Source organism: Catharus ustulatus, chromosome 3 (assembly GCF_009819885.2).
Source record: "Catharus ustulatus isolate bCatUst1 chromosome 3, bCatUst1.pri.v2, whole genome shotgun sequence".
NCBI classification, from domain to species: domain Eukaryota; kingdom Metazoa; phylum Chordata; class Aves; order Passeriformes; family Turdidae; genus Catharus; species Catharus ustulatus.
In genome coordinates this window covers 30,071,650-30,085,099 of record NC_046223.1, presented here as the reverse complement: position 1 = coordinate 30,085,099, position 13,450 = coordinate 30,071,650, and the positions used below count along the sequence as shown (strand labels likewise).

Genomic DNA, 13,450 nt, shown 5'->3' with positions numbered 1-13,450 from the left:
GCCTTTACACTGTCCTTGGGTTACTGAAAAATCTACAAGACATTCCAAATGTTCTGTGCATGCCACAGGGCCTCATGTACCCCAGCCACAAAGTGAACAGCCAAGCATGTGGAACACCAGAGTTCCAGAAGAGACTGCATGCTCACACAGGTTTGCCACATGAAAGGATAGATGAGTGTGTGGATGGCAAAAGGAAAAAATAGGCCACAACAACCAGCTCAAAATGGTTTCAAGTCCAGATTTTTAAGCCATTTTCTTCCTGGTTTTGACACAGCTAGAACATTTTAGATGTTCATATGATGTATTTATGCTTAAAAGTCAGAATTCTTGGACTTAAATGCTTGTTTGTCAGTCCAAAAGCCTGCCCTAAAGTTAGCACAAGGAACTTTTCAGGAGGTATAAAACCCACACAAGATCTACCTAATCCACCACAGAAAATATCCAGTGGAGATAGTGGGTTTCTCTAAGGAGAACCTAGAATATGTACCTTTTCATCAGATTTTTAGCCAGAGGATTGGTCTTAGTGAAGCCTCTCAAAAACAGAGCAACATGAGACACACTCATGTTGCACTAAATGAAGAATGTATTTGTCAGTGGCCTGGATCTTCACAATAGGAGCCACTAAAGGTGGTTGTGAATTGCCTCCCTGAGTGCAAAGGACATTACCCTGTGGGGACCCTTGTCTTGGGTTCATCTGGTACTTCTGGGAGCACTCACAAGTGGAACTTCAGGCAGAAAACATAAGGTCACATCTTCAGATGAGAACTTGGATTCATGGACAGTGGGGAAACTTTGAAAAAACCAAAAGCAGACTGACTACATAAACAGCTTTGGAAAGCCAAAACAAGCCTGCCTTAAAGAAGCAAACATCCCAAGCCATGGGGCTTGCTCAGGCTCTGAACACAGGGCAGCAGAGTCCCTCTCCTCCTCCCAAGACACACGTGTGCCATGTCTGCACTGCCCTGCAAAATATTTAAGCATATTCTCCTTTCACATGACTATGCCTCTTTGGGAAATCTCATGTGTTTGCATGAGCACATGAAAATAAACCAAAACATCAGCAACTGGAAACCAGAAGATGAACAAACCTGTGATACCATTTTTGCCTACAAATAGACATCCGTGAAATGGGATTAGTACAACACTAATCACCACTGAGAGAAATGATGACATCAGCCAACTGTTCCCACATTCCCCACCCAATCACCTCCTTGTCCCCCAGCTCCTCTTCCCCACTGAACCTCACTTACACATCAGTGGCAAGGGAACATGCTGAAGCAGCTAGCCAGCTAATAGGATAAAGGCCTCTTACTCCAGGGAACTAATCCATTTATGCGGAACATAACTAATGGCTGCCCTTGGAGATTGCTCACCCATGCCCACATGCAGCAGGGACTGCCCACACGTGCCTCACACCACAACACTGCACAGCACACAGGGTCTTGCTCAGGTGGTGCTTGAGTGTTGAAACTCAGAACTTCTGATGGGCTTCAACTTAACAGCTTTGAAAGGGCTGGCCTAGGCCTGTACCCATGTGAACAGCTTGCAAATATTTCAGAGGAGCCAGCATCTCCTGCCTGGCACACTGTCCTTCCTTTTAATCAGGCATACAGTTGCCTTCAGCACTGCTGATCAGCACTTGCAGATTCTGATTTTGCATCCCTTTGCTCACAGCCTCACAGGTGCACATGGCTTGAGATGGTGTAAAGCTGGTCCAGGGAACCATCCCCACTGCCAATTCAGCAATCAGTGTTTCTCCCTGGACACTCCAATGAGCTGAGTGAGCTTCACCATCTCTACTTGTCCATGGGTACCAGCACAGGATACACATTACTTCTGCCAAGCTTCTGAAACTCCCCTGTGTGAGGGCAGTGAGGCACCATCAGAGCCAGAAGCAGATCACCGCCCTTCTAAACAAGTGTTAGATCACAGCAACCTTCAGAGCTGTGTATGAAGTATTTGTTGAACTTCTGCCTTCAAGCATGCCACTCTCCATGGTCTGCATCAAGATCCACTTTCCAAATAGCTGGAAATAAACCATCAACTTAATAGCTTGCAGTCCATATCAGAGCCTGTATTGCACATGTCAGTGTTCATAACACATTATCAGTTTTAATGCACAAATCATATCAGTGTTTCCTTCATTCAGCTCTGGATTTTGGCCCATCTCATGCTTACAAAATGGTAATGCCCAAGGACCAAGACGGCTCCTTCACTCACCACACTGCAGAAGGGCAGAAGTTCAGATTAACTCATTAAAAAGAGACCAGAATGTATCAAGGCCAAGTTAAGCAATATCCTCTGTGCAGAGAGAAAGGTTGATAACAGCAAATATTTACATCCATTTATATGAATAGTTTTGAGGGTGTTTGAATTATTTGGATGCTCACATCTGGAAAGCAAATGAACCAGTGCCTCAGCTCAGTAGAGAGTTTTATACAGTAACTGAGCAACACAGGCAAGTCTCACAGTTGCAGCAGTAGTTATAGCTGCTTTCTACCTCTAACCCTACCAGCAGCCCCATCATAAGACAGCAATCAGGTTTTTTTTCAGCTTCTTGTGGTTTACCATTTCACTCAGCTCCAGAGAGAGTCCACAGGCTGTTTAGCACAACTGCCCGTAGTAGGAGTCTGCAAAATGCAAACAGGATGGACTAGCACAGCAAAAATGCCTTTCACACTTCTTGCAGCAGTCAGACTTGAATAGAACATTGGTGTACTATGAAAGAAAAGAGACAAGACTGCTAAAATGGTTGTATTATAAATCTTTCTGCTTAGAAAATATTTTCCAAGAGCATCACTTTCAGTGCTCATAATTGCACTCATGCAACAATAATTAGAAACTATTAGGGTTGGTTTTTATTCAGAGGATGACAAGAAATCATATTAAGTTGAAAATTAGTTAAGAGCTTGATTGGATAGCACACCAAATTCAGTACTACAGTGAAAATAAACATACATGAACTCACAGTGCTATTTCCACCAGAGCTCTGAACAAAGCACTGCAGCTTAGATTTAAAAAAAAAATACACTTTAAAGTATGATCAATATACAGTCTTATCATGCAGTCAGGTACACCATGTTCTTGTGTGAGGTTTGTCTGTCTTTCTGGCACATACAGCAAACAGCAGCAGTAACAAACTTTCCTGAACAAACTCAGGGCATTCCCTGACCTATGGTGGCACTCCCAGCTGCTAACCACATCACCCAAAACATAACAAGGAACAGGTTTACAGAAGTAAGAAAAATTAGACATCTGACTAGTTGTATTTTAAAGGTATTTCTACCTATACTAGGAATTACACAGATCGACTAGATTTGAAATTTGGAAAATTTTTTAAAAACTATTCCTTGTTTCGTAATCATAATATGCCCACAGGCCATCACATCAAAGCCTATAAGATTGTTTGATGAGCCTCTGCAGTCACAGGCAAGATAGGGAGCTTTAGAAACTCCACAGGTAGATGATTTTTTATTTCATTTATGCTGTCAAAAAGAACATGCTTACAATAAGATTGCAAAGTAACTTGCAAAGCATTTTAAGGTTTTATCCTCTGTACAGCAGATCAGCCTGTTTTTTTCCATAATCAAACTCATGAAGGTGAAAATACAGCTTGCAAGCATACACTGGGATTTTAAAGCACAAGCATGTTTTTGAATTAAAAATACTGCTTTTCCTAGTATAGACATGACCACAGCCTTCATTTACATTACATTCCTAACACTCTAGACAAAGCTCAGTTTTGCAAATTCATTCCTATGAAGATTGCTTTGCATAAACAGTCGAAGTCCAGCAGGAAACCAAAAAGATTGTTAGCAATGAGGAAAACCAGGAAATGTCATAGGGCTTCTCTTAAGCATCCTCATTTCTGTTTTATTTTTAATTTACCTGTGGGCCCCAGGACACCTAGATTTTTTAAATTTTTTTTTTTTTTTTGCTTGAAGAGCATTTGGGAGGGTTTGTCTCTCCTTTACTGGTCATCATTTCTTCAAAACAAATTGAAACTCAACAAGAAACATATCTGGGCTCACAGCTCTGGAAAAGGGCAGGAAGCTTTACAAGGGAATCTGCTCTGGTTTAACTCAGTCTCCCATCTACATGAGAAGTAGATGCCTCTATTGAGTGCCTCCCCCTGCGAGATGAGCTGTGGACCAATGCCCAAAACTCCCATTGACATCAACAGGCTGAAAGAAAGCCCAAGCAGAGCCCAGCAGTGCGGTTCTCATGTGAGCCAACAATGGAGAGGTTATTCAGAGCTAAGGCAGAAAAATCAGAGCTAAACCCCTGCTCATGCCAAGGACAGCTGTGCTGTTGACAGCCAAGATGGCTATTCTACCTCTCCAAAGCTTGTCTCAAAAGCAGCATTTCCTAGAGTGTTTACTCTAGTCACAGGCATGGCCTTAAAAGCTCAGCCAGCTTCTGCCTATTGAGTAGTAATGGCTGCTGCATTTTTAAGACTCAGACATGCCCTGGACAAGCTGCTTGCTCTCCATGTGTGGTGACAAAGTAGAGCACAAATGCCCAGCATTAATAGTTAATCAGAACCATCACATGACTGCCCTGTTCCTGCTGTTACCACAGTCACACTACCGCTTCCCTCCTTCCTTCTCACCCATGGGCAGCACCCCTGGGAGACTGCAGGGTGCAAAGCACACCCGTGTCACATCTCAGACACCAGTGCCAAGCCATGCTGGGGAAGGAAGGTGTTCTGCTTCACAAATACAGAGCTAAACAATGCCAGGGAAAAGCTAAGGAAAAACAAGCTCTTGTTTTCCATTCCTTGCTGCCATCTCTTCTGTATTAGTGCTTTGAACAAGTCTATAACCATCTGAATTCTTATCAATAGCAGCCCCTGTTGCCTTGTGGCTGATGAATTCTAAGGGAATTCAATGCTTAGTGGTGGCAATGTAGGAACAAAGAAAAAAAAAAACTCTAATCTCTCTACTGCTTATTTCAGTTTCTTAACCAATACAACACACTCAGAAAAGCAAGCAGAAAAACTGCCACCACCATCAGATGCCCTCTGGGCTATATAAGAAACAACCAGATTGGTTCTAAACAGCCATTCACCCTCGCCAGTTTCTTCAAGCCCCTTCACTGGCCCTCCAAAGAACTCAACTCTAAGGCTCTCTCCTTTTCAGAGGTTGCTACCACAAGCAAAAGATGCAGCTTATTACGCCTGAAGAGAGATCCATTCATCCGCAGACCAGATACGACTTGGGCACTGACAGCATATGGTGGAGCCGCCTGCAGACTCCTTTTCTCCCCAGGCAAGGATGAGATATTTGTATCACAATGAGCCACATGCTGAGGAAGGAGTGGGCAGGGAGAGGTATCTGGCCAACTCAACAGCCACACTGGGACCAAACCCAGGCAGCCCCTCTCGTCCAGACACATCAAGACTGGGGGAGGTGAGGACAACCCAGCTCTATTGCAAAAGAAGAGAGCACTGTAGGGAAAGTCCTGACCTTCACTTTCAAGCAGCATCTCCAAGCTGGTGTTTTTGAAAAATATACACAGGTTGCAGCAAAACTTCTTAATCTGTCAGGCTCTTGAGATTACCTGGGCTGAACTCAGGGGCTGGGAAACAACATGCCAACATTATCCTCCTGCATAGTACTGTGTCAAAACAAAGAAAATACCCTTCAGAAAACTAACTTGAAAAGGACCTGCAGAAGTCAACACAAAAGAGCTACAACAGCAATGGGCTGCAGGATGGCCACCCTTGGGGATCCAATCCAGCCCCTACTCTGATTGCTGCTCACCCCACATTCAATCCCATTTTAAACAGTTGTGTTGTTGCTGCAGTTAGGAACTCTTAGTTTTGCTGAATGATGTTTTCTGTGGCCAGCTGGCAGCCCACCATAAAAAACTGCCAGTAGATATGGGAAACTAGGCTTTTCCTTCTGTCAGCTCAGTAGGAAGCATTCTGTGTGGTGCTTTGAGAGCAAAATGCTAGAGGTCAAAACTGCAACCTTATCCATTCACATGCAGAATTTCTGATAGATGCTTTCAGGTGGAAGTGCCTCACACCTCCTTCCAGATTTGCCCCTCCCAGGCCTATCTAACCATCAGAGTCAGACCAAGAGTTCAAGTCCTACTCAGCATCACCAGCATCATTCAGGACTTCTCTCCAAGTCACATCCCCTTAGCCACATGCCAGCGGTGCCCATATGCCCATTTGATCTCCTCTCTCTGGACTACAGCCAAAGAGTCAGCTCTAGTCTAATACCTTCTGACCAGACTTTAGAGCTTTGAGGGAAAAAAAGAATGACAGCAGGGTTGGGAAGGTAGCCAGCAAGCATGCCAATCTAAATGATAAGCCCTTGGCTTTAACCTCAGGCTCATAATTTTCTGCCATTGGTGCCAGGTGCTATTATTGTCCCTTTGGGAATCATAATACAACAAAACTATTCTCTCTAGCTCTGTCTCCACTATTCTTAACCTTCCTATTCCACAGATCTCTACTGCCTCTCAAACCTCAGCCACATCAATTCTCTTTTCTTCATCTTCCTTTTGCTCAACCAAGCTCTCTAGCGTTCTCCAAATCACCCAGACCAACCTAATCCCTGCTCTCTTTCATGATTCATAGCAGCACCTCAAGGAACAACATTTCAGATGTCTCAGCATATATTCTAGCTTCTGGCTCACCCTTCCTTGGTAGTCCAGATGGATATAGTCACCACACCAGCATGCAAGCTACTAGGAAAAGGCAGCAAAATTACACAGCCACATACTGCAGGAAAAAGAGACCAATACATATTTCCAGACAGAAGCTCATTTGTCCATCTCCCTTTTGAACTGTTGCCTCTTTGCACATGTTACAAAACCAGAATAAAAAATGCACTGAGACAAAACAAGGAAGAAAAATATCAAGGGAGAAGAACAGAAGCATTTGGCTCTAAGAATAGACAACACATTCTGTGCCAAGGCTCACACAACAGTGGAAGAGGTGCAAAGAGAGGTGTGTGCTCAGAATGAAAGTCTGCTAGCAGCACACCTGAAAGATGAACACAGTATCAACAGATGCTATGGGGAAGCAGAACCAGAGTGGACTTGAACTAACATTAATTCTGTATTTCAACAATGCACAGAGAACACAGATCCTCGTGGAGAAACTGTTGACATACAGGCTGTATAACTTCCAGAGGGCCTTTGCAACCTCAGCCATTCTGTGAGAATGCTCTAATCTCTGGTACAGTGGTTGATGCTGAGAGTTTAGGAACGGGACTAGATTATTCTGCCTGCCTTGCCTTTGGCATTTACAAGCTGGCAGCAAGGTGAACCTTGCCATTAGTGAAAAGAAGATATTCAACTTACTTGCCTCTTTCAGGAGGAAATCATTATGCTTTCTAAGAAGCAGCTAGGCCAAGTTCTACATAGGTTACTGCTCTTACATTCCAATTCACCCAGCTGCAGCTGCACACAGGCACTTCCTAGTATTTTTGCATGCATTAGATAAGCACCCAGGGAACACTTAGGAGACACAGAGACAGATATCTGCTGCCTGGCAGAGTCATAATCACCTCTTTGGGGCTAGGTGGAGTTCCTCATGCTTTCCCCTGCTATTGAGTCTCTATCTCTCAGCGCATTTTCTTCCCACTCTCCCTCTCTCCACCTCCATCAGACTATCAATGTCTAATGTCAGCAAACTGGACATCAGCTGGCTAGCACTGAGCCAGTCTTCACAACACATCAAACCACAGGAGAACATCTCCTCAGCTCCCCCAAAGATGCAAAGAACAAGACACCTGTCCCATGCCCCATCTCCCCTACATATGGTACTTGTCTAGAGTCCCAGAACCTCCCACCATGGAACTACATCCTTGCAGGCGAGTAGACCAGACAATGTCATTGATCATGTTCAGCCTAAATTTCTTCATACTAAGTTTCCCTTGCAGCAGGCACACATAGCATTTGTTTGCTGGCCACTTCAGTGCCAAACACTGTCAGGGCTGAGATGGACAGGCACTTCTGTGCTGGAAGAACAGCTGCTGCAGCATATTTCTGAGGGTGAAAAATAAAAGTAAAATTGCAGGAGGTTACCAGAAGCAGAGTTTCCCATTCTGTACTGATGTAATCAGTTTCTGCAATACTTTCTTTACTGTGTTGCTTCAACAAGCCCACAAAGAACTGCTATGGCCCAACTTCCCACACCTGAGAGAAGTTCTGGTACTGGTCCCCTTAAGAATTGGTGTAAGCCATTATGCTCAGCACAGGCCCCTGAACTCCACTCAGTCACTCTGGAGAGTGAAGTCCAGGGCAGTGCTGAAACAACCACAAGCACCAGCAGTAGATTTTCCAGCACCCTCTCACCACAGAGAGAAGCTTAGATGGGCAAACAGATGGTAACAATTCTCAGGAACTGAAAAGACCCGGATTCAAATGGGAGGCCAAGAGGTGAAAAGGACTCACGAGCTCACACGTGGAAGCTATCTGGAAGCTATTTGTCAAGTCCTGGAGAGACACGCAAGGGCAAAACCCAGCTGTGCTAAGGATATGGAAATCTTACCCTGGAGCCATTAGCAGCCCAAAGCCCAGAGCCCAGTGCACCAGGGTCACACACTGGGTCCTTGGTCACACGCGGAGAACGCTGTTCTGTAGCCTCTGGGCAATCAGTATTGACTCAAAGGAAGTTTTCAGTGCTGATCACCCCACCAATGCCCAGTCCAATCAAAATGCCAGTATTGAAACACATAGCAGAAGGAAGATGGTCTTGATATTACACAGCTAAGCCACATCTGGCACTATAACCAGCCCAAATCCAATGTCAAATCAAGATGAAGATCCCCTCATCTGTCTGGCACTGAAACTAGTCAACCACCAAAGGGGGTACAGAGCCTGCAATGAACAATCCAAATGTTAGCACAGAATGCATTTTTCTCTTCTCTGGTAGCCTTTTTCATCCTAGCGTCTCAACGCATTTCAAATAATGCACTAAGCCTCCAAAAGAAAATGGTATTGACACTCTGTAGAGGAAGCCACACAAAGAGCAACTGAGATCACTTGGCTTGTTCAGCCTGAAGAAGAGACTGAAAGGAGACCTCACTGCAGTCTAGAACTTCTTTATGAGGGGAAGCAGAGGGGCAGGTACTTCTGTCTTCTCTGTGGTGACCAGTGACCCAAGGAAATGGCCTGAAGCTGTATCAGGGGAGGTTTGGGTTGGACATATGAAAAGGTTCTTCACCAGAAGATGCTTGGGCACTGTAAGAGGCTCATCAAGGTTAGTGGTCATGGCACCCAACCCTGCTGAAATTCAAGAAGCATTTGGACAATGCTGTCAGGCACATGGTGTGATTCCTGGAGTTGTCCCATGCAGGACCAGGAGTTGGACTTGTCGGTCCTTTCCAACTTGAGGTATTCTATCTATTTAAACAAGCAGGCAAACCACAGCAGAAAGCTCTGAGCAAGTGATGAAACCTATCTAACCACTTTGCAACGTACCTGGAAATATACCCATGTACCCATACTCTCTGCCTTGTACTTCAAAATTATGCTTTCCATATCAGTCACCTAAAAAGAATTTGAACTGCTTATTTTGCCACCCCAAAGCTGCTCTCCCTCCAAGAGACCTCTCTCCCTGCAAATGCTACACTCTGACTTCACAAGCTTCTGTAAGTAGATTTCAAAGGTACTTCTGGCAGTCCCACTGAATAGCACAGGAGGATCCTTTACTTCCTCTCTGTTTACACAACATGCCAAGACCAATTAGTTCTCTGGGAATGAGCTCAACAGCTCCAAGAAGTCTTTGTGACACCCTGGACTTCCTTATACCTCAGGTGAGCCTCCTGCCTTCACCTCAAACCAAAAGACGTCCTTGCTCTCCTTGACCTTGTGCTCTCTGCCAAAAATGCCAGATAGGCTAAAGTGGCAGCAGCCATGCAGGGTGACAACAGGCTTCATTAAATGCCAGCAGGGCTGGCAGCAGGGCCTGCATGCAACAACGTGTCTGTCCAGGGACCATGACCAAGGGGTGCTGAGAGAGGGCATTCACAGCAGCAATGTGAGTGTCTGCACAAGCCAGGGCATTTCTGCCCAATTAAGGAAAGAATAGAAGCCTTCTGAGCTAATTTTCTAGTCCTTTGGAGAAGTGAAGAAAAGCATGCATTGAAATATCCTCACTCGGCCTCAACTGGGAGACACTGGGTGGCCAGCTGACCAGCCAGGGTGGGAAATACATCTGCCAACAGTCCAAACTCATGTCTGGAACACAAAAAGACTGAATTTCTGTACCCTGTGAAGCTGGAAAGGCATAGCCTGGCATCTAACCAAAACAGGGCTTTTTAAACCTGCTCCTGGTACAGCCTTCCCTGCTGCAGGAAACTGAACTGAAAGGCATGGCTGATGGAGACTTCCATTTATTCACAGGCCAAGAAAGCAATTCCCTAGCTTCTTAAAAGCACTCTGATTGCCCCCAGTCCACTTGTCTCCCAAATTTACTCTTCTTTTGTACCAAAAGGCACCAAATCACTGGAATACAAGGAGACATTTGGACACCACTTGCCACTGACCCATGGGAAGAAACAAAATCTTAAACATCCAACACAGAGCCACTCTACACCACAACTCTCTGGACCAGTATTTCATCACCATCCAATGTAAACAGAAATTTGATGCAAAGCACTTGGCATCTCTTCATCCACCCTTGAGTTACCCATACCACATCACACGCCCAAAGTGCCTTCTTATCACGTAACACATTTGCTTCAGGCACAAATTAATCTTGCCTGATACTCTTTGTCATCTGTCAGCAGCACAGAGCTGCAGGAATGGGAAGTAAGGCTCAGGGTAAGAGTTGCTGTTCAAAAAAAATGTCAAGCTGATAAACTTTTCAGCTGTGTTCTCATGGGCAAGCATCTGATAGCAAGGATAACAATCATCAAGGAAGAAAAGCTTGATGTTCAGAGCCCAGATGAAGCCTTGGAGTAGCCTCTTTAATATTAACATTCCTTATATGCCTTGTTTACCTAAGAAACACATGATGCCACACACTGCCCAGGCAGTTAATAAGAGCCATTTTTGTTGGGAAAATGGAAATAGACCAAAAAATAAACATCCTGGTCCTATTTTGTAAGTGGGGAATGGAGGTCCTGAATGATTTTCATAAGAGAAATAAGTACAGCTATTAAGCAAAGACTTATCATAAAGCTTCAAGATCTCACTGGTCAAAAGTTAAACAAAATTTAAAAATAAATACAAGTGACCAAAGAAAATATTCAGGCTGCATCTCACTTTGCATGAGTGTGTCATGTCATGTTGTGCTCCCAGTACACTCTTTCAAATTAAATCCACCAGCTGACTATCCTTTCTTTATAACATGGATTCCACAATCATAGAATATTATTGAAATCCACAGTAAAAATGTTATTGAAAAAACACACTGCCACCTCCACTCCAGATCTCAATTTCTTTTGCAAAAATCTTTGCACTTCTGGATTAACTGTGGCAGAGAGCAACCAGACAAGGAAGCCAATTATTCTCGCAAGGTTTCCCCAGAAAAAAACAACAGTTTGGAAAGCTTGTTTAAATTAGCCCCTAACCTTCATCAATACACTCCTAAACATAGTGCTGAAAGGAGCTCAAGGGAGAGCAGGCAGATGCTATGCCTGGGATCCAAATCAGAGAAATCACCTGGGCCAAAAGAAACATTTCCCCATTTACTCATGTGCACTCTGAAAAAAAACAGAAGGCTGGGCACAGGCTTAGCAGCTTTCTTCTTCTCCTCTCATAAGGATGTGAGACTAATTAAAGTCTATCAGTAGAAAATTTGGGTGATGTGAAATGCAAGACTAGGCCTTTTGAATGTTCTGTGAGCAGAAACTTGGCTAGAAGGTTGAAAAGGGGGTGAGGAAAACTGTACTGAAAACACAAGTCTCTGCATTATGTATTCATGGGATGTATGCTGCCAGCAGGACTGAGAAAAACCAACAATGTAATAGGGAAATAGAAATCTCACTTTGAGAGATCTTGGAAAATAAATGCATAGTCCTTTCTTTTTGTGGGTCCATCTTGTAGGCTTAAAGGAAGAGTTGCAAGCAAGGTTAAAACTAGTGCATCCAACCAACCAGAGGCAGTGAAATTCTTTCCTAATGAGAGGATTCTCAGAACTGAAAATAATTCTTTTTAACTTGCTGCAATGTACCAGGGTCAGCAGATGTCTACAGATATCCTTCTAAACTGACACTACAGCAGTGCAAATAGAAAAACAAGTAATGAAGAGATGTGAACTAACTTTACAGCAAGGACTTTTGAAAGAAAGGCGCCAGATGGGAACTGCACAGGGCAGCCTGCTCCATTTCCCAGGCTCTGCAGAGACAAGGCAAACTTCTGGCATTTCTACACCTCAGTCCCAGGCCAAACTAAAATGCTGCAAAATCAGGAGTAACTGCATCTAGAGCAAACACTTTACAAATTGCATTGTAAAGTTAAGAATGTAAAAAGCACTCTTACATCACTATAAAACTCCTAGGAGGTATAAAGAGATTTAGGCCCAAGGAGGTCAACAAGCATGAAAATTCCTATCATCATCAAGTTGACAACAACTTTCACCACAGGCTCTTTTTCTATATCCTAAGCAATTAATTTATTTTGGAGTAAGTGATATAGGTCAGATCACAGCAGCAGTGGTAACTTGCTGAAAGCAAATGCCAGTGATTTTGTTCCTGTGTCGTGCAATGAACTGGAGAGTACAAGTGCTGCCTTCCTCATGGGGTAGCAAGAGAATAGCCCAGCTGTAGTAGAAGCCACCCAAGAAACAGTGCCTTTACCTCTCAGTAGGGGTATCTATACTTACCCTGATTTATCCTAGAACAGACAGTAGAAGTACCCTGAAAGTATGCCCCTGAAGGCATGACCAAAAGAAGCAACCCTATGAATTTACTGATCCTTCCCTCAATGACCCTTTTCTGTCTTTTTTCCAAGCAATGCTGCTTTCCTCACGTGAAACTCTGCCTTACCTGCTGCATTTTTTCCAGGTCAAGGCTGGGCCTGCTGACCTTATCCCCGTATCCTTGTCGATGTCTCTTACAAGGCATGACTTGCTCAAGGCCTGCCCCAACGCTCGTGAGGATTAAAGGTCCGGAGGCCGGGCTGCGCACCAGAGGCTGGAGTCTCTTGGGAGGGGAGGCACTGAACAGCACGGGGCTGGGGCTGGCATGGAGGCCATCAGCCTGCTCTGCCACGGGCCGGAAAGACATGGCGCACAAGTTCTTCACTTCTTCGTCACTGGAGGAGGTGTTGTTGCCGTCGCTGCAGCACGTGAGCCGGCTGACCTGGGACCACTTCCGCTTCTCCGCCGCAAACTCCCGGTTGATGCGCTCCAGCTCCTCTTCCGAGCTGTGGCGGTCAAGGCTGGCATGGAACAGGGCCCGAACCTTGCAGCATTGGTTCTCCTGGTTCTGGAGCTGGTTGGTGGCCAGAGGAGTCAGGGTACAATTCCGTCTTCTCTCTA

At 44.6% G+C, this 13,450-nt stretch overlaps 1 protein-coding gene across 3 annotated transcripts in view; it reads right to left on the bottom strand.

The window, feature by feature from the left end:
• Positions 1-13,450, bottom strand: part of LOC116994573 — a 60,897-nt gene that overhangs the window by 26,662 nt on the left and 20,785 nt on the right. For all 3 annotated transcript variants that reach the window (XM_033056386.1, XM_033056387.1, XM_033056388.1), the window contains exon 3: positions 12,957-13,447. In XM_033056386.1, the coding sequence (XP_032912277.1) occupies positions 12,957-13,447 (491 nt within the window). The remainder of the gene's footprint in view (positions 1-12,956; positions 13,448-13,450) is intronic.